The sequence below is a fragment of the Pleurodeles waltl genome, chromosome 1_2 (assembly GCF_031143425.1).
Source record: "Pleurodeles waltl isolate 20211129_DDA chromosome 1_2, aPleWal1.hap1.20221129, whole genome shotgun sequence".
Classification (NCBI taxonomy): domain Eukaryota; kingdom Metazoa; phylum Chordata; class Amphibia; order Caudata; family Salamandridae; genus Pleurodeles; species Pleurodeles waltl.
Window position 1 is genome coordinate 1133129834 of NC_090437.1, and position 25834 is coordinate 1133155667.

At 46.1% G+C, this 25834-nt stretch overlaps 1 protein-coding gene across 1 annotated transcript in view; it reads left to right on the forward strand.

Annotated features, from left to right (window-relative positions):
• Positions 1 to 25834, forward strand: part of BOD1L1 (biorientation of chromosomes in cell division 1 like 1) — a 301369-nt gene that overhangs the window by 234721 nt on the left and 40814 nt on the right. Inside the window, exons 16-17 of the mRNA XM_069202707.1 lie at positions 9356 to 9440; positions 21176 to 21341. Of these exons, the coding sequence (XP_069058808.1) occupies positions 9356 to 9440; positions 21176 to 21341 (251 nt within the window). The remainder of the gene's footprint in view (positions 1 to 9355; positions 9441 to 21175; positions 21342 to 25834) is intronic.

Here is a 25834-nt window from a genome sequence, read left to right on the forward strand (position 1 = left end):
AATCTCTTGGACTTTAGGTAAGTACTGGGTAAGGGTCAGGACCACACCAATTGGTCACACCGGGCGGCAGGGTGCAGAGGTGTAGTATGGCGTCGGGTGCCCAATGTTACTAAATGGGCATCTGTCTGGGAGATAAGATGCTGCAGGTGAGGACTGGTGATCCAGTTGAGGGGAATCAACAAGTGGGTTCCATCTTCAGATGTCCGGTGACATGAGGACACCTTCAGTCCTCTTCTCCAAAGGCCAAGGACGACGGGTGCAGTTGTGTCCTGAGGCATCGGGTTTTCCCCCACCGGAGCACTTGCGGTTGAGAGGACCTGCTTGCAGAGGCTGCAGGCGGCATTGGTGAGTCCACAGTGAGCAAGTCAAAGGTTGGCTTTGTCTCTGGAGGGCTGAGGGACCACATTGGCACTGTTAGCCCACGCCAGCTCAGGCTAGGCAGCACAGTTGCACTGGTGCTTTCAGGTGTCAGGTTTTCTGTGGCCTGGAGTCCTTGAAGGTCACTTTGGGTGCCTGCAAGATGCAGGGAAGCATTTCCACTGCTCCACAGGAATTCCTGGGTCTTTGTTGAAGGCAGACAGGCCTTCTAGGCTTTTGGAGGTACAGCAGCTTGCAGGACGAGTAAACTTTGGCGCAAATCAGCAGGAATAGCAGACAGGCCGGCAGGGCTTGGGGCCAAGTCAGGTACATCTTCCTCGGGCTTTGCTTTTTCTGCTTTTGAGTGCCCTTCTTTGTAGGTCAAGAGGAATCTGCTTTCCTAATGCCAGGGGCTCACTTAAATACTGATTTAGGGGTGTTTCAGAGAGTGTAGGGTAGTAGCCAATGTGTTACTTTTTGCTGGGGTCACTACACCCCCTATATGACCTCCACCTCTGCGAAGTGGGCATAACCCTGTCCCAGTGTTCCTTAATCTGCCAACACCAAGATGGCAAATTTCTAAAAGTTGAGCCAACATCAGGCAGTGCAACTTAGGGGTGGGACTGACCTGAGAGTGGACACACCTCCCTGAATACTAAATTTCCCGCCTGTCCAGGTGCCAAATGGACCCTGGGGCAGGAGGGTTGGATCTCTCCTGATAGTGAAGCCAGATCTCCATACCAAGGGTGGTGGGTGTTTTTGAAGCCCCCTGCCTTGGAATGCAGACTCAAAGGTCATCCTCTTGGGTGGGGTGTCTAAACACCTCTCCTAGAGCAAGCTTTGTCTCTTAGCTCTCCACCAGCCAGCCCCCCACAAGAGCAAATGTTATTATCCTAAGGGGCCAGAAATTTCTCTGGCGGTGGCAGACTGGCTAAAACTAGTCTGTCCCCACACAGGTGGTTGATAGGTTTTCAGAGTGAACCTCTAAGATGCCCTTTGGGTGCATGTATTAATAAATCCATCACTGGCATCAGTGATGGTTTATTAATTTGAGATATTTGATACCAAACATCCCTATATTCAGTGAAGCTGTCATATAGCTGGGGAACTCGTAATGACCAGTTCGATGGCATGTGTAGCTGCAGATACACATGCTGTGCACATCCCGCCATCTAGTGTTGGGCTCGGAGTGTTACAAGTTGTTTTTCTTCGAAGAAGTCTTTTCGATTCACGAGATCGAGGGACTCCTCCCCTTTCGGCTCCATTGCGCATGGGCGTCGACTCCATCTTAGATTGTTTTCTTTCCGCCATTGGGTTCGGACGTGTTCCTTTTCGCTCTGCGTTTCGGTTCGGAAAGTTAGTTAAATATCGGAAAATTAGACGGTATTGTTTGCGTTCGGTATCGGGCTAGTTACAACAGATCGACACCGAATTTTGAAGAGCTCTGGTGACCCTTCGGGGTTTTCGATCCCCCGGCGGGGCCTGGTCGGCCCGACTGCGTGCGTCTTCAAGGCTAATGGAACAGACCCCATTCCGCTTCTGCCCCGAATGTCACAACAAGTATCCTTATACAGATCAGCATCTGGTCTGTAATTTGTGTTGTCTCCAGAACACAAAGAGGATACCTGTGAGGCCTGCCGAGCGTTTCGATCGAGGAAGACGTTAAGAGACCGAAGAGCAAGAAGACTACAAATGCTGTTGACGCCGGCAGGACAACAACACCTGGAAGAAGAAGAAGAAACCTTGTCCATCGCGGATTCGGACTCGGACAAGGTCGAACCCGAACAGACGCCGAAAACCGTGAGTAAGACGTCACACAAAACTCACGGGAAAAACACTAAAGCCCAGGGGACGCCACCGCCAGCAGGCCATGGCTCAACTCAGAAAATAGGTGACCGAACATCGGCACTGAAAAAGGACATGTCTGTGTCGATGTCATCTGACTCCGGTCGCGATACCGGCACAGAACAGACTCGACCCCGAGACACAGGGTCAGAGCAATCTCGACACAGAGAGAGCGGCACCAAAATGAGTCGGCACCGAGGGGGCAGTACGCCAAAAACCAAAAAAGTGTCTTCGGAGCCGAAAAAGACTGGCGATAAGGTTTCCATACCGAAACATTTGGCCTCGGAGCCGAAATCGAGTTCCTACACCGAGGAACAGGGCCTGTCCTCACTGATGCAAGGACACAGATTTGGACTGGAACTAGAGGCAGGGGAGCCAGATTACACTCAAAGGAGGCTCCACATTCAAAAAGACACATGGAAGATCAGTACTCTCCCTCCAATTCGAATTAAAAGAAAACTTGCCTTCCAAGAGAAAGACAAGCAGCCACAAGCAAAGGTGGCAAGACAAGTAACTCCGCCACCATCTCCACAACGCTCACCACAACCATCACTGGTAGCCACTCCACCAATGATGCAGTCTCCAACTCATACAGGAATGAGTCAAGATGATCCCGACGCATGGGATCTTTATGATGCGCCTGTATCAGATAACAGCCCTGACTGTTATCCAGCGAGACCGTCACCACCTGAGGACAGTACTGCCTACACACAAGTGGTGTCAGCTGCGTTTCATAATGTCACCCTGCACGCAGAACCTATAGAAAATGACTTTCTATTTAACACACTGTCGTCCACACATAGCCAGTACCAGAGTCTCCCCATGCTACCTGGAATGCTGAAACATTCCAAACAAGTGTTTCAGGAGCCTGTAAAGGGCAGGGCCATTACTCCAAGGGTGGAGAAAAAATACAAGCCGCCACCAACAGACCCTGTGTACATCACGCAGCAATTAACACCAGACTCAGTGGTAGTAGGGGCAGCTCTCAAGAGGGCGAACTCACACACCTCAGGGGACACACCACCTCCAGACAAGGAGAGTCGCAAGTTTGACGCTGCGGGGAAAAGGGTTGCGGCTCAAGCAGCCAACCAATGGCGCATTGCCAACTCGCAAGCATTGCTGGCTAGATATGATAGGGCTCATTGGGACGAAATGCAACATTTCATAGAACACTTGCCCAAAGAGTTCCAAAAGAGAGCACAACAAGTGGTGGAGGAAGGACAGAGTATCTTGAACAATGCAGCGGACACAGCAGCTAGGACTGTAAATACAGCAGTGACCATAAGGAGACATGCATGGCTGCGTACATCAGGGTTCAAGCCGGAAATACAACAAGCTGTGCTGAATATGCCATTTAACGGACAGCAGTTGTTTGGGCCGGAGGTGGACACTGCTATCGAAAAACTCAAAAAAGACACAGATACGGCCAAAGCCATGGGCGCACTCTACTCCCCACAGAGCAGAGGCACTTTTCGAAAAACACAGTTTCGAGGGGGGTTTCGGGGACAGCGCACAGAGCCCTCAACCTCACAAACAAGGCCCACTTATCAGGGCCAATATCAGCGGGGAAGTTTTCGGGGACACAATAGAGGGGGACAGTTCCCAAAGAGTAGAGGGAAGTTCCAGAGTCCCAAAACTCCATAAAATAAACAGTGACTTCAACGTCACAAATCCCCAACACATAACACCAGTGGGGGGGAGACTAACCAAGTTCTACAAACACTGGGAAGAAATAACAACAGACTCGTGGGTCCTAGCCATTATCCAGCATGTTTATTGCATAGAATTTCTATAATTCACTCCAAATGTCCCACTGAAAATACACAACATGTCCAAACAACACATGGATCTTTTACAACTGGAGGTCCATGCATTGTTGCAAAAAGATGCAATAGAAATAGTACCAATTCATCAGAGAGGAACAGGAGTCTACTCCCTGTACTTTCTCATACCCAAAAAAGACAAAACTCTAAGACCTATTTTAGATCTCAGAACATTAAACATCTACATCAAATCAGATCACTTTCACATGGTGACACTGCAAGACGTGAGCCCATTGCTCAAACAAAAAGACTACATGACAACACTAGACCTAAAGGATGCATATTTCCATATACCTATTGATCCTTCACACAGAAAGTACTTAAGGTTTGTATTCCAAGGGGTACATTACCGGTTCAAAGTGTTGCCATTCGGGATAACAACAGCGCCAAGAGTTTTTACAAAATGCCTGGCAGTAGTCGCTGCTCATATCAGAAGGCAGCAAATGCATGTGTTCCCGTACCTAGACGATTGGTTAATCAAGACCAATACGCAAGAACGGTGTTCACAACACACAAGGTACGTCATAGAAACCCTTCACAAGCTAGGTTTCTCACTCAACTACAACAAGTCACACCTACAGCCGTGCCAAATACAACAATACTTAGGAGCAACAATCAACACAACCAAAGGGATTGCCACTCCAAGTCCACAAAGGGTACAGGCATTTCACAACGTAATACAAGCCATGGACCCAAAACAAAAGATACAGGTAAAATTAGGGATGAAACTACTAGGCATGATGTCATAATGCATAGCCATTGTCCCAAACGCAAGATTACACATGCGGCCCTTACAACAGTGCCTAGCATCACAATGGTCACAAGCACAGGGTCAACTTCAAGATCTAGTGTTGATAGACCGCCAAACATACACCTCGCTTCAATGGTGGAACAATATAAATTTAAACAATGGGCGGCCTTTTCAAGACCCAGTGCCTCAGTACGTAATCACAACGGATGCTTCCATGATAGGGTGGGGAGCACACGTCAACCAACACAACATCCAAGAACAATGGGACAATCAGCAGAGACAGCTTCACATAAATCACTTAGAACTACTAGCAGTATTTCTAGCGCTGAAAGCATTTCAACCTATAATAACCCACAAACACATTCTTGTCAAAACAGACAACATGACAACAATGTATTATCTGAACAAACAAGGATGGACACACTCAACACAGTTGTGTCTCTTGGGACAGAAACTATGGCAGTGGGCGATTCACAATCACATTCGCCTAATAGCGCAGTTCATACCATTAATTCAGAACAAGTTAGCAGACAATCTCTCTCGGGATCACCAACAGATCCACGAATGGGAAATTCACCCACAAATACTAAAGACTTACTTCCAAAGGTGGGGAACACCGCAAATAGACCTATTTGCAACAAAAGAAAACGCAAAATGCCAAAACTTCGCATCCAGGTACCCACAGGATCAGTCTCAGGGCAATGCGTTATGGATGAGTTGGTCCGGGATATTTGCATACGCTTTTCCCCCTCTCTCACTCCTTCCATATCTAGTCAACAAATTAAGTCAAAACAAACTCATACTAATAGCACCAACTTGGGCACGACAACCTTGATACACAACATTACTAGACCTCTCAGTAGTGCCTCATATCAAGCTGCCAAACAGACCAGATCTGTTAACTCAACACAAACAACAGATCAGGCACCCAAATCCAGCATCACTGAATCTAGCAATTTGGCTCCTGAAGTCTTAGAATTCGGACATCTAGACCTTACACAGGAATGTATGGAGGTCATAAAACAAGCTAGAAAAGCAACCACAATACATTGCTATGCAAATAAGTGGAAAAGATTTGTTTATTATTGTCATAATAATCAAATCCAACCATTACACGCAACTGCTAAAGATATCGTAAGCTACCTACTACACTTACAAAAGTCAAAGTTAGTTTTTTCATCCATTAAAATACATCTCACCGCAATTTCAGCGTATTTGCAAATTACGCACTCAACTTCATTATTTAGGATCCCAGTCATAAAGGCATTTATGGAAGGCCTGAAAAGAATTATCCCACCAAGAACAGCACCAGTTCCTTCGTGGAACCTCAACATAGTCTTAACACGACTCATGGGTCCTCCTTTTGAACCCATGCATTCATGTGGGATACAATATTTAACATGGAAAGTAGCATTTCTAATTGCCATCACATCTCTGAGAAGAGTAAGTGAAATACAAGCATTTACCATATAAGAACCCCTTATTCAGATACACAAACATAAAGTAGTTCTGCGCACAAATCCTAAGTTCTTACCGAAAGTCATATCACCGTTCCACTTAAATCAAACAGTGGAACTACCAGTGTTCTTTCCACAACCAGATTCTGTAGCTGAGAGAGCATTACATACATTAGACATCAAAAGGGCATTAATGTACTACATTGATAGAACAAAACAAATTCGCAAAACAGTTGTTCGTTGCTTTAAAAAAACCTCATACAGGGAATCCAATATCCAAACAAGGCATTGCCAGATGGATAGTTAAATGCATTCAAACCTGTTATATCAAAGCAAAAAGAGAACTGCCTATAACACAAAAGGCACACTCAACTAGAAAGAAAGGTGCTACCATGGCCTTTCTAGGAAACATACCTATGAATGAAATATGTAAGGCAGCCACATGGTCTACGCCTCATACGTTTACCAAGCATTACTGCGTGGATGTCTTAACAACACAGCAAGCCACAGTAGGACAAGCAGTATTACAAACTTTATTTCAAACAACTTCAACTCCTACAGGCTGAGCCACCGCTTTTTGGGGAGATAACTGCTTACTAGTCTATGCACAGCATGTGTATCTGCAGCTACACATGCCATCGAACAGAAAATGTCACTTACCCAGTGTACATCTGTTCGTGTCATGAGACGCTGCAGATTCACATCCGCCCTCCCTCCTCCCCGGGAGCCTGTAGCCGTTTTTAAGTTGGTCTTGCACATTTGTAAATTTGTGAATATATCACTTTAAACCACATTATGTACATACATATTTACTCCATTGCATGGGCACTATTACTATAATACACAACTCCTACCTCACCCTCTGCAGGGAAAACAATCTAAGATGGAGTGGACGCCCATGCGCAATGGAGTCGAAAGGGGAGGAGTCCCTCGATCTCGTGACTCGAAAAGACTTCTTCGAAGAAAAACAACTTGTAACACTCCGAGCCCAACACTAGATGGCGGGATGTGCACAGCATGTGAATCTGCAGCGTCTCATGCCACGAACAGATGTACACTGAGTAAGTGACATTTTCCATATCCAGCACATGTACATAAAATGGGTCCCTGTTCAATCTCTGTCGCTAAGTCTAAGAATCGACAAGGACATAATAGGGGCATATCACTTCATGCAGATATGTCCTCACATGCAATGTAATGCATCCTGCATTCGGGCTGTAGGGGTGATTTAGATATATTGCGTACAGTGTTTAGGGGACATGGCACACACCTTTGTGCCATGTATTGTTTTCACTGTTAGCTCCAGCAAGACACACAGCCTGCAATGGCAGTCTGCATGTGCTAGGTGAGGGGGTCCCTGAGGATGGCACAATACATGCTGTAGCCCTTGGGGACCCGCCTTGGTACCCATGCCCAAGGTACTAGGGGCACCATTTACTAGAGACTTTTATAGGGGGACCAAAGATCTTGCCAATTGGGTAGCAATTGCACAGTTTTAAGCAAAGAGATCTGGCACTGTGGACCTGGTTAGAAGGAACCCAGTGCACTTTCAGTCAAAATTGCTTCGAATGTCAGGCAAAAAGTGGGGGTGACCATGTAAAAAAAGGGCATTTTCCTACAAACATGACACACCCATAGGAAATCATAGAATTATAATAACCTTGTTGAAGGTCTGCACTAAAAGCATCACTTCCCAATCTTCGCCCTGATAAAAGAGAAGGTTGATGTATGCGTTTATAATGCCGGGCATGAGTTAGGGAGCATGTTTTTGAGCTGAACTCTCATGCTTACAGAGAACCTCGTATTTTCAAACGTTTGCACGTGTATTATCATCTTTGATTTTTATAATCATGAAAGATTGCGCTGTTACTATGACCTTTTGTATTGTTCCTTATTATAAGCAGCCAATCACACACATTTTTTACCAGTTGTGAGCTGTGTCCATGCCTAAGACTACTGTTCATGTCACTAATACCTGTTCTTGTTCTTTCACATCCTTTTACTGATTCATCAGCACCTCTGCATTGCTCAAATTGCTATATATCTTACTGGGTCTTCTAAGGCGGGTACACAGAACCTTCCTATCCATACATCAAAAAGGGTGGGTATGCCTTTTTGATGTATGGCTAGGCTGGTGCTCTGTTATTGTCTTTAGGTTTTTATCCTTACTATAATTATAATTTGCACATCTAGTTCTGACCTACCTAACCCATACTCCATCTGGCACTGAGTCTCCAAACGCATGACTGCACCTTTGTGGCCAAAGTGGATGTGAGGACTCATTTTACGCTAAAATATAATGCTGACTGCCAGATCCCCATTTCACATAATTATGCTTGGTTTTCTTAAATTTATGCGAAAGGAATTTATGCAAATTTTGGACACCTCAATAAATCCCCCACCACTTAAATGTGTTGTACACTGCCTTTTAAAGTAGCTTAGCTGCTAACTTGCAAGTTTTTCACTCTTCCATACCTTTCTTGGAGTGATGCCATCTGCCTTACCATTCTCTTCCTTGCCTGGCTTCCTTACTGGCTCACTCATAGTTCTGAGTAGCATCCTTTTTGATCGATGAAGTTTAGTGCCAGTCTTTTACAGTGCTTGGCAGCTAAGTGTTAAACTGGTCTATTTTCTCAGGGGGTAAGGAAGGAGGGCGTTTGCCCGCACTTGTATACCTTCCTGGAATGTCATATACCCATCATTAGTGGATTAAAATACCTTCAAACAAAAGTCTTACCACCACCAATAAATGATTGACTTATCACACACAAACTAGAGACTCCTTTTAAGGAACAATTAAGAATATCCACAGAAGACAGGTGGCTCCAAAAAACGAGTGCAGAAATGAGCTGCCATTATTTAGCATTTTCTGGTTATCTACACTCTTAATAACATTTTTTTCATAAAAAAGTTTGTTTGTAAGGTCCGCAGCTATTGTGCTACAAATTATTAGTTAAGGCACATAAAGTATTTGATTTACCAATTAAATATTTCAGTTTATTAATTTAATCCTTCAATAATAATAGCTTCCTTAAAAGAGTGATTGTTCATATTTTCGGCAGATTGTAGGATTTCTTTCTTATAACAAAGATTAATATTTTTTTCTTCTAAACTCTCCCAAGGATGATGCATCGGACAAAATTAAAGAATGTCTACCTCGAAAGGGAAGAAAGCCTAAGCGTTCCTTCAGTTCCACAGAAGAAACAGGTTGCAAAGACATTTTAATGTTACTAAAGGGAATTTTAGTTTTAAGAACCTTTAGAATGGCTTGAATTCTATGTCTGTTTTCAAAACTTTGGGAAAAAAAGATCTTGTCTCTGCCTGGTTATGTTGTTGAGTTAGGTTTGGTGTTATGTTAAGGTGCAGTTCAGTTATGTTTTTGTGTGCCGATATCCTGTTGGTGTGGAGTTTTGTTGTATTAATATAATGGTGTTCGTAGGAAGTTGGCTCTGTATATACTATTTCAAAATAAGAAATACTGTGCACAGAGTCCAAGGGTTCCCCTTAGAGGTAAGATAGTGGCAAAAAGAGATAATTCTAATGCTCTATTTTGTGGTAGTGTGGTCGAGCAGTAGGCTTATCAGAGGGTAGTGTTAAGCATTTGTTGTACACACACAGGCAATAAATGAGGAACACACAATCAAAGACTTACTCAAGGCCAATAGGTTTTTATATAGAAAAATATCTATTCTTAGTTTATTTTAAGAACCACAGGTTCAAGATTTACAAGTAATACTTCAAATGAAAGGTATTTCACTCAGGTAATCTAGGAACTTTGAATAACACAATACCATGTACAGTTGTGACGAAAATGGCAATAAGCTATTTTAAAAGTGGACACTGTGCAAAAATCAACAGTTCCTGGGGCAGGTAAGTAAATGTTAAGTTCACAGGTAAGTAAAACACTTACAGGGTTCAAAGTTGGGTCCAAGGTAGCCCACCGTTGGGGGTTCAAGGCAATCCCAAAGTTACCACACCAGCAGCTCAGGGCCGGTCAGGTGCAGAGGTCAAAGAGGTGCCCAAAACACATAGGCTTCAGTGGAGAACAGGGGTGCCCCGGTTCCAGTCTGCCAGCAGGTAAGTACCCACGTCCTTGGGGGGAAGACCAGGGGGGTTTTGTAGGGCACCGGGGCGGACACAAGCAGGCACAGAAACTACACCTTCAGCGGCATAGGGGTGGCCGGGTGCAGAGTGCAACCAGGCGTTGTTTTTTTTATAGAAAGCAATGGGGAGACCCGGGGGTCTCTTCAGCGATGCAGGCAGGCACGGGGGGGGGGCTCCTCGGGGTAGCCACCACCTGTGCTAGGAAGAGGTTCGCCTGGGGGTCGCTCCTGCACTGGAGTTCGGTTCCTTCAGGTCCTGGGGGCTGCGGGTGCAGTGTTGGTTCCAGGCATCAGGTCCCTTGTTTACAGGCAGTCGCAGTCAGGGGGAGCCTCTGCATTTCCTCTGCAGGCGTCACTGTGGGGGCTCAGGGGAGTCGTCTCTGGCTACTCATGGGCTCGCAGTCGCCGGGGAGGCCTCCCTGTAGTGTTGGTTTTCCGCAGGTCGAGACGGGGGCGTCGGGTGCAGAGTGGAAAGTCTCACACTTCCGGCAGGAAACGTGAAATCTTCAAATTCGTTTCTTTGTTGCAAGAAAGTTGCAGATTGTTGAACAGGGCCGCTGTTCACAGGAGTTTCCTGGTCCTTGGTTGCAGGGCAGTCCTCCGAGGCTTCAGAGGTCACTGGTCCCTGTTGGATGCGTCGCTGTTGCAGTTTTCTTCGAAGTTGGGAGCCAGGCCCAGGTAGGGCTGGGGCCAAAGCAGTTGTCGTCTCCGTCTTCACTGCAGTGCTTCAGTCAGCAGTCCTTCTTCTTGTTAAGGTTGCAAGAATCTAGTTTCCTAGGTTCTGGGGCCCCTAAATACTGAATTTATGGGTGTGTTTAGGTCTGGGAGGGCAGTAGCCAATGGCTACTGTCCTTGAGCGTGGCTACACCCTCTTTGTGCCTTCTCCCTGTGGGGAGGTGGGCATATCCCTAATCCTACTGGGGGAATCCTCCATCCACAAGATGGAGGATTTCTAAAAGTAAGGGTCACCTCAGCTCAGCACACCTTAGGGGCTGTCCTGACTAGTGGGTGACCCCTCCTTGTTTTCCTAATTATCTCCTCCAGCCTTGCTGCCAAAAGTGGGGGCAGTGGCCGGAGGGGCGGGCATCTCCACTAGCTGGGATGCCCTGTGGTGCTGTAACAAAGGGGGTGAGCCTTTAAGGCTCAGCGCCAGGTGTTACAGTTCCTGCAGGGGGAGGTGAGAAGCATCTCCACCCAGTACAGGCTTTGTTCCTGGCCACAGAGTGACAAAGGCACTCTCCCCATGTGGCCAGCAACATGTCTGGTGTGTGGCAGGCTGGCAAAAACTAGTCAGCCCACACTGGAAGTCGGGTATGTTTTCAGGGGGCATCTCTAAGAAGGAGTCTCTGACGTCACCTGGTGGCACTGGCCACTCAGAGCAGTCTAGTGTGCCAGCAGCACCTCTGTTTCCAAGATGGCAGAGGTCTGGAGCACACTGGAGGAGCTCTGAACACCTCCCAGGGGAGGTGCAGGTCAGGGGAGTGGTCACTCCCCTTTCCTTTGTCCAGTTTCGCGCCAGAGCAGGGCTAAGGGGTCCCTGAACCGGTGTAGACTGGCTTATGCAGAATTGGGCACATCTGTGCCCAAGAAAGCATTTCCAGAGGCTGGGGGAGGCTACTCCTCCCCTGCCTTCACACCATTTTCCAAAGGGAGAGGGTGTAACACCCTCTCTCAGAGGAAGTCCTTTGTTCTGCCATCCTGGGACAAGCCTGGCTTGACCCCAGGGGGGCAGAAACCTGTCTGAGGGGTTGGCAGCTGCAGTGAAACCCCAGAAAAGGCAGTTTGGCAGTACCAGGGTCTGTGCTACAGACCACTTGGATCATGGAATTGTGCCAACAATGCCAGGATGGCATAGAGGGGGCAATTCCATGATCTTAGACATGTTACATGGCCATATTCGGAGTTACCATTGTGAAGCTACATATAGGTATTGACCTATATGTAGTGCACGTGTGTAATGGTGTCCCCGCACTCACAAAGTTCAGGGAATTGGCCCTGAACAATGTTGGGCCACCTTGCCTAGTGCCAGGGTGCCCTCACACTAAGTAACTTTGCACCTAACCTTTACCAGGTAAAGGTTAGACATATAGGTGACTTATAAGTTACTTAAGTGCAGTGTAAAATGGCTGTGAAATAACGTGGATGTTATTTCACTCAGGCTGCAGTGGCAGGCCTGTGTAAGAATTGTCAGAGCTCCCTATGGGTGGCAAAAGAAATGCTGCAGCCCATAGGGATCTCCTGGAACCCCAATACCCTGGGTACCTCAGTACCATATACTAGGGAATTATAAGGGTGTTCCAGTAAGCCAATGTAAATTGGTAAAATTGGTCACTAGCCTGTTAGTGACAATTTGAAAGAAATGAGAGAGCATAACCACTGAGGTTCTGGTTAGCAGAGCCTCAGTGAGACAGTTAGGCACCACACAAACTTATGAGCACTGGGGTCCTGACTAGCAGGGTCCCAGTGACACATAACAAACATACTGAAAACATAGGGTTTTCACTATGAGCACTGGGCCCCGGCTATCAGGATCCCAGTGAGACAGTGAAAACACCCTGACATACACTCACAAACAGGCCAAAAGTGGGGTTAACAAGGCTAGAAAGAGGCTACTTTTCTCACAGTGGTTCATGGTGGGCCATGAGCACTTTCAGTTTCCTGTGTTCCCTTTTAGCCTTAGCAAAAGCCCCTCTGTTGTTGACAAAGGTGATGGTGGTGGTTGCAGACCATCTGCGGAGGTCAGGGTTCCATTCTTCCCCTACCTCGACGACTGGCTGTTGAAAGCAGGCTCACCCCAGGCAGTCCGTCATCCACTTCCAGACTACAGTAGAATTCTAGCATTTGCTGTGGTTCACTTTAAGCATGATTAAGTTACACCTGACTCCCTCTCAGATGCTCCCTTTAATCGGAGCTGTTCTGGAACAAGTGCAATTTCACACATGCTATCCGGAGGGATGAGTAAAAGGTATTCAGGCTATGATTAATTTGTTTCAACCTTCACCCTGAATTTTAGGGAGACTGACTTTGAGGCTCCTGGGTCTTATGGCCTCCTGAAACCTGCTGGTAAAGGATGCCCACTGGCATACGTGGGCTCTGAAGTGAGACCTGAAATCCCAGTGGGTACACCATCAGGGGAATCTCTCGACCTTAACCAGATTACGGAGAGAGCTGCACAAGGCCTGCGGTGGTCGCTAACAAACTGCAGTTGGGTCAGCAGAAGGCCCTTTCCCACCCAGACCTCACAGTGGTGGCAGATGAGTCCCTTCTGGGTTGGTGTGGCCATCTGGTCGAGGTGTAGATCAGAAAACTCTAGTCTCTGGCAGAGTCTCAGCTCCACATCAATTTGTTGGAGTTAAGAGTGATCCGCTTAATATTGAACACCTTCCTACATTCAATCAAGGGGAGGCTGGTTCAGGCGTTTACGCACCACACCACTGCAATGTGGTACTGCAACAAGCAGGGCAGGTTGGGGTAATGGACCCTGTGTAAAGAGGCCCTGCATCTCTGGACATGGTTGGAAGGTCATGATATTTTCCTTGTCGTACAGCACCTGGCAGGCTCTCTGAACACCAGCACAGGGAAACTCAGCTGCTGATGCCATGCAGATCACAAATGACATCTCCAACTGGAGGTCGTGCTATTTCTCTTCCACGACTGAGGATAACGTTGGTTAGATCTGTTGGCCACCGCCGAGAATGCACAATGTCAGCACTTTTGCTTGTTGGAGTTTCGAAGGAGGCTCTCACTCAGACACGTTTCATCTTGAGTTTGGCTCGGGACTCATATACACCTTCCCGCTGATTCAACTCCTGCCCCTTTTTCTGAGGAAAATCAGGACAGACCGGTCCCAAATCCTCTTTGTGGCTCCGGATTGTACACAGAAAGTATGGCCTCCCAAACTCATGAGCATGAGCTGTTGGCCCTCAATCAGGCTGCTCCTTTAAGACAATTTCCTGTTGCATGAATAGGGCAGGGTTCCGCACCCGAACCTACTCACACTCTTCCTTCATGTGTGGCGATTGGGTGACACCAGTTGACAGTTTATGAGCTCCCTTTGGAAGTCTTTGAAATTATGCTGTCAGCCAGGCATCCATCAACAAAGACCATGAATGCCTGTGTATGGGACAAGTTTGTGACTTGGTGCACTGAAAAGCATGTTGATACTCTGCCTGTATCTTTGTCCGAGGAACTGTTGTTTGTTTTAGCTTCAGCTCGGCATGGCTTTCCTCTGTGAACCAAATAAAGGGTATCCTTCGACATTCGTAGAGTACAATTATTCAAAGTGTCTGAAAAATGTGGGGACCAACATGTTTCTGCCCTCTCTAAGAGCCAAAGCGGTCTCGGGCATTCTTCAGGGTCAAGGATCCCTAATACGTGAGGGGCTAGACAGATATGCTAGACAGTGAGCAGATGCATTTTAAAATGCACACGGGGCCTACTCGGTTAAACTGTAGAGGTATGGCTCTATAGCTCATGAAGGCGATTGCCTAACTGGCGAACCCTCAGCCTAAATAGGCCACAAGAGACCTGTCCTTGACATCCCCCACACACTGTGTTCGAGTTCCTTGAGTACAGGAGTTTGTGTGGGGTTGTATTACTCCCAATACTCTCTTTTTGTGTTTTAATCACAAGATTGGATTGTAACAAATTATTTCTTCTCAGTGTGTGGCTGGGGAGCCACGGTGGCACGTACAGGGTAGGGATAAAATTGTCCTTTTCAACATGGACCCATAATTTCCCTCTCCCAGAGTCAGTGAGATCAGTCAGAGGCCTCAGTTGTGTTACAGGGTTTGTTGGGTTCTACTTGTGGAAAGGCTAGACATCCATCATAAAAGGATTTCAATGATGGGAACCTGGAAACTGTGGGGTGTTTATCTCCTCATAAGAAGGCAACACGTTTTGACTGAATCTCATTTGGGGCCGCAAACAGAAATCTTAGAGCAGCATCTCGGAGAGATATGGCTGATGTGGCAGAATATTCATCTTTATATCCGCTATCCTGCCAGACTGTGAGATCTCTAATTGTACTCACATGTATAGGTTTTTGAATAATGTATCTAGTAATGGGGGAATGTTGGCATTGTATAGAGGAGTGTAGGAAAGTGCCTCTTTTTTACATAGTTACCCACACTTTTTGTCTGGTACCTGAAGTGATTTTGACTGAAAGTGCACTGAGTTCCTGCCAATGAGGTTCCCAGTGCCAGATCTCTTTCCCAAAACTGTACCATTGTTTCCCCAATTGGGAAACCCTTTTGCACCCTCTGTAAGTTCCTGGTAACTTGTACCCTTGGTACATAGGGCCTGAGGTACTAAAGAGGGTCCCTAAGGGCTGCAGCACCAATTGTGCCACGCTAGGGGACCCCTCCTCAAGCACAACAAGCTGCCATTTTAGGCTGCATGTCTTGGTGCAGACAAAAGTGAAAACACAGCATGGCACACAGCCTGTGTGCCATGTCCCCTAACTGTGTATGCAGTATATGCAAGTTACCCCTACAGCAGGCCTTAAAGCCCTAAGACAGGGTGCATTATATTACATGTGAGGGTGTTAGACCTGTCAGTTATTTGTGTGGATTCTCTTGTCTTTTTGCTTCTGACGCCCTGTTTTTGATTCTGTGCTGAATTCTTTTGTGCTGGCTGTAGGACTCTTGGCACTTTACCTCTGCTGACCAGTACTAAAGTGCAAATGCTTTCTATCTGAATTGCATTGGTGATTGGTTTATCCATGATTGACATATTTGATTTACTATTAAGTCCCTAATATAGTACACCATGTGCGCCCATGGCCTGTGAATCAAATACTACTAGTTGGCTTGCAGCATTGATTGTGCCACCCACATGAGTATCCCTGTAAACATCTCAGACCTGCTACTGCAGTGTCTGTTTGGGCAGTTTTAAACTGCCATTTCAACCTGGCAAGTGCACCCACTTGCCAGGCCCAAACCTTCCTTTTTGCTACATGTAAGCCACTCCTCAGGTAGGCACTAGGCCGCCTCATGGGCAGGGTGCGGTGTATTTAAAAGGCAGGACATATACTGGTCACGTTTTACATGTCCTGATAGTTAAAAAAAAACAAAAAACTGCTAAATTCAGTTTTCACTATACCAAAGGCTAGCTTTCTCATAGAGTAAAATGGGGACTGCTTTGAAATATCTTTTAAGTGTAATATCCCATGGGGAGCAGATCGAGATTTGGAGTATGGGGTCTCTGAGCTCACAATTTAGAAATACATCTTTTGGTGAAGTTGGTTTTTCAATTGTAAGTTTGAAAATGCCAGTTTTAGAAAGTGAGCATTTTCTTGCTTAACCATTATGTGCCTCTGCCTGTCTGCTGAATACACACCTGGGTCAGAATGACAGTTGGACTGTTTGTGTATACACTCTAGACAGTCACACAAAGGGAGCCGAGGTGTGCCCTGCATATTCTGATGGCCCATCGCCAGGCTGATGGGTCTTCCTGAGCTAGAGTGTTGGGCTTAGCTGACAGTTGCACCTGAATAGGGTTGTGCCTGTCCACACACAAAGCAGTCTCCAACCCCCTGGAGTGTGTCTGGAGCGAGGCTAGGAAGGGCAGGGTCTTGTGTACTACAAAGAATTCTCTTTGAAGTTTGCCTACTTAAAAGACAGAAATGGGTATAAGTACTAGACCTCTGACACCACATAGTTGGAACACTTCTGGAATTAGGACATTCTGCCAGGAAGAAGAAGAGCTGGATGCTTCAGGAGGGACTGCCACTCTGCCTGTTGCTTTGTTGTGCTGACCTGCTGCCATCTGTCCTGGGAGTGAAAGGACTGAACTTTGAGGTCTACGTCCTGCTTTCCAGGATTCTCCAAGGACTTCAACTGAATGTGCCTCCTGTTAAGAAGTCTCAGGGCCATCAAACTTAACCTGCCAGCTCCTGGTCTCACTTGCCAAGAGTCATGACTTGCCACGTGGTGCCAAATCCAGTTCCTGGTCCTTTGGAAGTGAGCTCTGTTATATCTAAGAAGAAACCAAGCACACCAACTCCAGAGCGACTTCGGATCCTATGGTGCTGTCCGACTCTGCGCCACTGCCTGTACTGGAGCCATGGTCCCAGCTAAGTGCAACAAGCGCGACCTGCAACACAGGCTGATGCCTCAGCAGCACCTCAGAAGTCCTCCCACACTGCAAGTCCTGAGTGCCGTGCCACCGACTTCCGTGACACGTGACTCTGTAACAGCACCTGTGGTGTGATTGCGACATCGCAAAGTTGACGCCTCACATTTTGTCCTGCTGGATTCATCAACCCTGCCGGTTGTAAGGAATCGACGCCATAACACCTTCCCTGCAACCGTAAGGAAACACCTCTCTTTCCCTACCTAGCAGCAAGGAACCAACGCCTCACCTCCCTTGTAGCAGAAAGGAACCAATGCTGCACCAGCTCCAAGACTTCTTTGTCTCCTAATCATTTTCCAAGGTACTGCACCCGGGACCCGTCCGACTCCGTGACTGGCCTGGACTCCCTCACAAGTGGCGTTGGACTGTTGGGAAAGACACCGTGATAGCCCCAGTTGGAGTTATTGTGCTTTACTATGATTCCTTCCTTGAAAATTTGTTTTTTTCCTTGTGTGTGTTGGATTTTTGACGTTTTGGCCTTGTTTTACTCCGATAAATATTGGCTATTTTCTAAACTGGTGTGGAGTTTTCACTGTTACTGTGTGTGGGTACAAAATCTTTACACATTGCATTTGAGAAAAGCCTGGCTGTTTGTGCCAAGCTACCAAAGGTTATCCTACTTGTGTGACTCCCTTACCTGACTAGAGTGAGGGTCCCTACATGGATAGGGTGCAAACCACTACCAACTAGAAATCCCATTCTAACTTGGACCATATCTGCAAGAGCAGATATGCCCCTGCTATGTCTTTGTCGTTTCCTAGACATAGTAAGTAGGCAGGGAAGCCATTTTCAATGTATGTGGTGGACACTGATCATTACGGGTTCTCCAGCTATGTGATGGCTTCAATGAAGATAGGGATGTTTGGTATCAACCATCTTGTACTGATAAACCCACTGTGATGTATTTATCAATAAATGCGCCCTCCTGAAAATCTACCAGTATGACCTGCAAATCTACATTCCAAGGCCAGAAGCTTCAAAGAAGCCCACCGCCCTTGGTATGCAGAGCTGGCTTCTGTGACAGGGAAGATACTGACCTTCCCTCCTCACCACCCTCAGGGCCCATTTGGCACTTGGACAGACGGGAAATTTTGTATTCAAGGTGAACTTCCTGATGTGGACACCACATTTCATAATCTACTATCTTGGTGTTGGCAGATTTAGGAATTTTGGGACAAGGTTATGCCCGCTTCTTAGAGAAAGTGGTCATATAGTGGTTGAGGTGTCCACAGGGATAAGTAACCACACAGTCCCTGAAACACCCCTAAATTCAGTATTTAGGGGAGCCCCTGGCACTAGAGAAGCAGACCCTGAGGACCTAAGAAGACCAAGGACACTGAAGAGCCACAGAAGCAGAGAAGAGAGAAGGAGCTGACCTGTTACCAACCCCACCACCCTGTCTGTATCCCTCATCGAAATCTTTGCCAAAGTCAACTCGTCCTGCAGCTGTGACTCCAGAAACCCAGGAGGACTGCCTGCCGTCAATAAAGACTCAAGACCTCCTGTGAACAGCTGACCTGTTCTCCTCCAGACTCCAAAGAAAGTTTCCAGAACTGCAAAAACCCGACACCTCAAGCCACCATTGTGCCCTTAGCCTTGGGTCCAAGTAGAAGTGAGCCACCAGTGCCAACAAGGTTCCCCAGCCCTCCAGAGTCCGAGTCTATTGTGGTTTAATCCCTCCTTGACTTCTGGACTCCTGGACTTCCTGGCAATGCCTGAAGCCTCTGCAATCAGCCCCCTCTACCACAACCACTCTTGTCAGGAAAACCCAATATCTGAAGACACACCTGCACACATCGCCCCTGGGCTGTGGAAAATAGGACCAAAGGTGCCTACCTGTGCCCGAGGATCATGAGGCCTGAGCACCGCCGTTCGTTGAGCCCAACTGGCTTCCTGGCAAAGCTTGCAGGCTGTTTTCTCAGTGACTGATCTCCATTGAAACGCATTGGGCACCTGACGCTGTTTTGCACCTTGCACCCAGCTGCCCCAGTGTTGTTGGTGGTGAACTGCTGGTGCTGCCTTGGACCTTACCCACCACTCACCTTAACTCTTGGAGATTGGTCTTGTAAGTCACTTTACTCTACCAGTTTACAGAGCTTGTTCTTCCTCCCATAGGGTACTATTGCAGAAATCAAAATTTGCACTGTCCACTTTAAACAGTGAAAAGAATTCATATTACAAACGTAGTTACCTAATGATTTTTCTCCAATGGCTAAACATATATAAAGATACTTGCTATTGTTTTTATAAATTAGGGTGGATCTCCTTTTTGAGTTGTGTGTCTCATTTATTGACCATTGTGTGTATTTGTGGATGTCTTACACTCCTCTGGGTTAAGCCTAAGGTTGCTCATCCACACTATTCAAAAAGAGCACTTTGGGATTGCATAGCAAGCCCCTGTCCACTCATTGAGGAACCCCTGGACTCTTTACACAGTATATCTAGTTATTGACGTACCACATAAAGAGCCAACTTCGACAGGGAGTTGGACTGGCAGGCATCCTCTCTCCTTTGTGGTACAATGTATCATCAGAATAAGAAAATCTATGGTAGTGCATTCTTTCTGGCTAAAAAAGGTTTGTTCAAACATTTAGTCATGCAGAGTTTGAGTAGAAGATCTTAAATCCTGACAGACAGGCCATTATTGTAGCGCTATCGTTAGAGCGGGTAATGATTGTTGAGGATCTGTTATAAAAGATAGAATGTCTTCTGAGAAGAGGGCTAACTTGAAAGAAGCATGCTTATCTTTCCGTGGATTCCTGTGTTGGAATTAATCTTATGCACTAAAGGTTCCATCACCAATTTATATAGAGATGTGTACAGTAGGCCCCTCTGTCTCTTGCCCCATGAAAGGATTATAGGTAGGTTTAATGTTATTAGAACATTGAAATGTTGGAAGCACCACTGAAGTCAATGAAATGCTCCAACAATGGAATGCTTGTCTTTTTGCTTCTCTATTTTTAGAATATTCTACCCTCAGTCTTGTAGCCCTTCTGCCTTGGAATATACTGGTTGTTAAAGCCCTTTGCCTCCACATAGGCCCTCGCCAGCAGCTGGGGTCTATTAGACTCGGGTTTAAGGCCTTTAACACCTGTTATAGCCCTTGGCTGAGGGGCTATAATGCTTAATTAACTTTAATTTTGGACGCACAAAGTTCCTTAAGATATATGAAGATGATAAAACAGTTCTTGATTATGACACAAAATTGTGCATTAAGTTTAGTGGAACAGTCAGCTGCCGGTTGTTAATTATTAACATAAGTAACTCACCATCTGTGCTGTGGCGCTTCAAAATGGCGTAATAAATCAGGCATGAGTATAAATAAAAGGGATGAAATGTTCTCTGCAGTTCTTAATTTGTGAACTTTGTGCTCCTCTTGATTACACCAGATCTTCCTTCTTAGTACTTTACAGACGCAAATGCTGCTTTCTTTAATGGAACTTTGGAAACTGGCCGTTAACTGATGTGAAATAAAGTTAGAGCAGAAACGCAGTACCTGGTTTTCACAGCATGTATATTTATTAATAAGAGATTAAGGATTTCATGTACCTTCAGTTATAAAGGTTTATGTTTGCATAGATATAACAACGCCAATGGTACAAAAATATGCTCTTTTGATTCATATTTAAAGTTATTGCAAATGCTCTGCTATCTCTAAACTTAAAGCAGATCAGTTAATTTTTTTAACATATTTTGATGTATCAGATATAGTAGAACCAAAAAGAAAACGTCAGAAATCTGAATCTACAGTGAAGGAGAATGATGAGGAAGATGATGATGATGACGATGATGACGATGATGAGGTGGATGATGAAGATGAAGATAACAGGGGAGCAACAACAAGGGCAGCCTCCAGATTAGAAGCTCAAAGGTATGTAAATACACGTTTATGGTAGATATATTAGTCACCAAAATGTGTGAACCAAACTGACATTTACAGTTACATTAATCATATATGTACAGCAGCTTTACAATGTTATTCCAAAATGACAAAGGTAATGCACATTGTTTACTCCCAATTGGGTGGCAGGGTATTTCATTCCTTGGAGCTTTTCAGACACCTGACCGGAAGTATATGCATTGAATCCGAAGGGTGGCATTTTTCAACACATCACGGTTTCTTGGATCTAGTTTCACTAGTGCACTTACCTTTTTTACACACTCTACTTTACTTTAAATGGTGAAGACATGAATAACCAAGAATGCATATCACAATCTATGGGCACATGACCGGCACGCAGTGAGCATTCTATGTACGCATTTACCATTTAGTAAATAAGTCAGGAGTATTTTAATTGAGATTTTGAAACCTTGGAGTGAGTCAGTGTTACAAAAATGAGCTAGTAATAAAAGGATCCCTGTAGGTGCAGGAAGGCTTACACCTCGTCGGGAGGTTATTGGAGGAAGCTGGCTATCTATGTAGAGTACCAAATGTAAGGGGGCACTGTGCAGATAGTCCAGGCGACCCTTAGTGGTTTAATGGAGCTTAAAGTAATAATCCCAAATGCTCTTTTGTGATAGCGTGGGAGAGCAGTTTAGGCTTATCAGAGGGTAGTGTTAAGCATTTGTTGAAAGCAGAGTCAATAAATCTAATACACAGTCAAGAAGGAACTCTAGACCAATGTTTAGAAATATATAGTTATTTTTAAAGAATGTTTTTACACCAGAAAAACTTCAACAAAGGTAACTTACTTTAAGTACTGTAACAAGTTCACTCAAACGTGCTTTTACGCGGTAAAGGACTTCCTTTGGGTAGAGAACTTTTACTGCATGGTTGTTCTGTTTAGGTCTTATGGTTCTGGGGGGCAAGGTCACAGGGAACACCAGCAGTTTTGTTTTACATGCTCTGGGTCTTCTGAATGCAGAGGTGCTGGCTGGGTTCCGTACCTTGTGCACTGCATGGTTGGCATAGAGGAGGGCCATTTGGAAACAGGCTGCAGAGAGGGACTTGGAGACAAGTCCAGGAGCTCCCAACGGAGAGCTCTGTAGGTGGGGGTCCTGGGAGCAAGGGAACACTTGGTTGTCATGGATCTGAGTCATGGAGCTTTAGGTGCAGCGCGCTTTGGTCGTCAGGTGCTCCTGCATCAAGGCGCCCACAGTTCTTGTTTGGACCTTCAAGAAGGGGACAAAACAGGGCAGCTAGTCCACTTGGTGCTGGGCTCTGCAATACTGACCTCCCTCGACGGTTGCTATCTGGTTGTGGGGTTGGAGTTCAGATTAGACTCAAACAAGGATTGGTTGCTGCAAGGGGCCCGGGGATGGCTCTGGTAGGACTTTGTGTTTTCTCACTCGGTGGGGAGATGGGTCGGTCCTCCTGGAGCACAATGTCTTCCTCCTGGGCAGCTGCTGCATTGGTGGACCCAATAGTCCTCAGAACGGTGTACCAGAGACATTGCGCTTGTTGCCTGCAGGGAAGTGGCTCCTCCACTTCAAGGGAAATGCTGACGGGTCGGTGAAGTGCTGAAGGCCCTCCAAGACGTATGGAGGATGCACAGCTGCAGTATGAGTCGAGTTGTCACGATTATCGCGACAGGAGCATGTAAGCAGGCAGGGTTTCATGCCAAAGTCAACAGTTCTCGGTCTCGGCTGTTCTTGGTCTTTCTTCTTTTTTCAGATGAATCTGTTCTTCTGGTGTCAGGAGGCCACCAAAAATACTGAATATAAGGGCGTTAAAGGGAGTTTATAGTAGTAGCGAATATGATATTTATCTCTGAGGTGACTACACCCCTTATATGACCACTTCCTGTGGGGAGTGGGCGTAACCCTGTCCCAAAATTCTTACTCAACCAAAAACAAGATGGTGGAACCTTTCCTTTGTTGAGCACATCAGGCATCCCACATTAGCATTATGGCTAATCCGGTAGTGCAACACTCCTACTGCACAACTCATTTTCTGCCTGTCCTTGTGCTGAATGGGCCTTAGGGCGGGGGTGGCAACTTCCTCTGGAGCAGCCTCTGTGAGCGTGGGCTCCCACCTCCTGGGGTTCAGAAACATGCCTGTGTTGGCAGGTTGGTTGACACCAGTCACCCAGCACACTAAGGGGTGTGGTAGTTTCAGGGGGCACCTCTAAGGTGCCCTCTGGGTGCATGTCATAATAAATCCACAACTGGCATCAGTCTGCATTTATTAAGACGAGGTGTCTGATACCAAACACCTTAGGTTTCAGTGAAGCCATAATGTAACTGAGTAACTCGTATTGTCCAATATCCAGTACATAGCTTAAGATGGCTTCCCTTTTCACTTGCAATGTCTAAATAATTGAACTAGACAGCACAGGGGCATATCTGCTAATGCAGGTATTTCCTCACATCAGATAAAAGGCACCCTACCTCCGCTGCCTGCTTGCCCTGTCAATCCCGTGAGGCTGACCTGTCTAATATGGGGCCCTGATATGTATTCAGATCCCCTCCCCAGAGGACACTGTCTGATGCTAGGGAGCGTATGTGTCTCCGGGTGAGCTGGATCATCAACATTAGGAGCGTACGTATTAACCAGCATGATGGAGCTGCCGTACAGCATACCCTGGGCGATAGCCAAACGGCCCTGCTCGTCTACCAGGGAATGCACTAGTGTAAATCGGCCCTGCTCGTCTACCAGTGAATGCACTAGTGTAAATGGAGACCCCCCCCATTTAACCATGATGATCCTAGACCCCCTCCCACACCCCCACATATGAATAGTATGAAGATGCTACTCATTGGATCGCCTATTTGGAGCCTACAGCGCTTTCCGTGTATCACGTCAGGTGTGTCTCTTGTAAAAGAGCAATGTGAATATGATGCAATTCAAGGTATCTAAGGACTAATCTAGTTTTGCGTGGATTGTTGAGCCCTCTGATGTCCCAAGTAAGCAAGTTTACTTTCCCTCCACATCTAGCCATTCTGTGTATATTCTCGCGTCTGAAGCGGTGATGGATTCATAGTATGGCCAGTGGCAGGTGATGTGATTATGCGGTATGTGACATACAAATAGGTATCCCAAAAATAACCTTCCCCACTTCAGCTTGCTGACATTGCTAAAGACAGTGCCCAACCTTAAATAACAAACGGACAACAGGAATCATTCCAAGTTAACATTAGTAGGTCTGCTGTACTTATCAAAACTGTTTGGGGTGTTCCCTTCTACGGGGTTCATAAGGAGCCCAGTAACCTCCAGATGGACAGAGGTCGCCAGGCAGAGTAAATAAAGTTATGCCATCTGTTAAGCAGGAGTTATGGAGACTGCAGGCCCTCCAGCATGATGGAGAGAGCCCTCCGCTTCTCTCCCCAGCCACAGGCCACAATCTGATCGCCAGCAGATTCATTGGTAGGTGCCACAGTTGGTTATGTCTCAGATTCATCATCTTCCTGCTCGGTCGTGCGCTGGCCGCGCTTCCACGACCCAATGGATTTGAGATACTCTTTAGCTGCTTTAGGTGTTGCGAAGATGGTCCTCTTGCCTTTGTGATCTATGCGTAAACGGGCAGGATACAACAATCTAATACACATGCTCACGTCTTTTGGTCACAGGTGAAAAGGGTTTTTTCCCCCACACTCCCTAGGCCAAACAGAACATAATCTGTGCAGATTTTGATTAATTTTTTTATAGTATTAAGGGCTCACTGACACATCCCATTTAGCAAAACCTCTTGTACTAAAATGTGTTGATTAATGTGAATATTAATTAAAGGGAAGAGATGTTGAACATTCTTGAGCTTTGAATACACCTTTTAAAAGCAAATTTGCCCTTGTTCGGTGGACGTGGAGAAGAATTGCTGAACCTTTTGCAAACACTTTCTTTCCAGATGTTTTTTGCTTTTATCAGATTCAATTTAATGGTAAAGGGACAGGGAAGTTTCCAGAGCTCCACCCTGGGGTCACGCTGTCTTTGAAATCCCAGGTCTATACTTTGTGTGGATGGTTTCCACTACAACAGAGGATGTACTAGAAAAAAAGTGGTTACCTTGGAACTTTCTTGGGATGAAATAGACTTGGGCTCATCACCAGTCAGTATAGGAACCTTCTATCTGTGTCTGCCTTATGAAATGATGGATGACTTGGAACCCGATTTTTTTTATGTATCAATCCTTTGGAGTTGCTTCTCAAGGGTCATTCTTGTTACACTTCTATATGCCCATGAAAATAAATAGCAAGAAGGGAAACTTTCCAGAAGAATCAGCTGACCAGTGGACTGGACTTTGTCTTTGCACTAGTTAAAGAGTGTGGCTGAGCTTGCTATCCAATGGTGTCTTTGCACTAATACCCTAGGAGCTCCCTTTGCAGTTTGGGAACTTTCAGGATGACTAAGAAGAATGACTTCAGTAAGATGTTATGATTTTGGGAAACTTTAAGCCTAAGAACACCAGGACAAACTGCTGAGGCCTC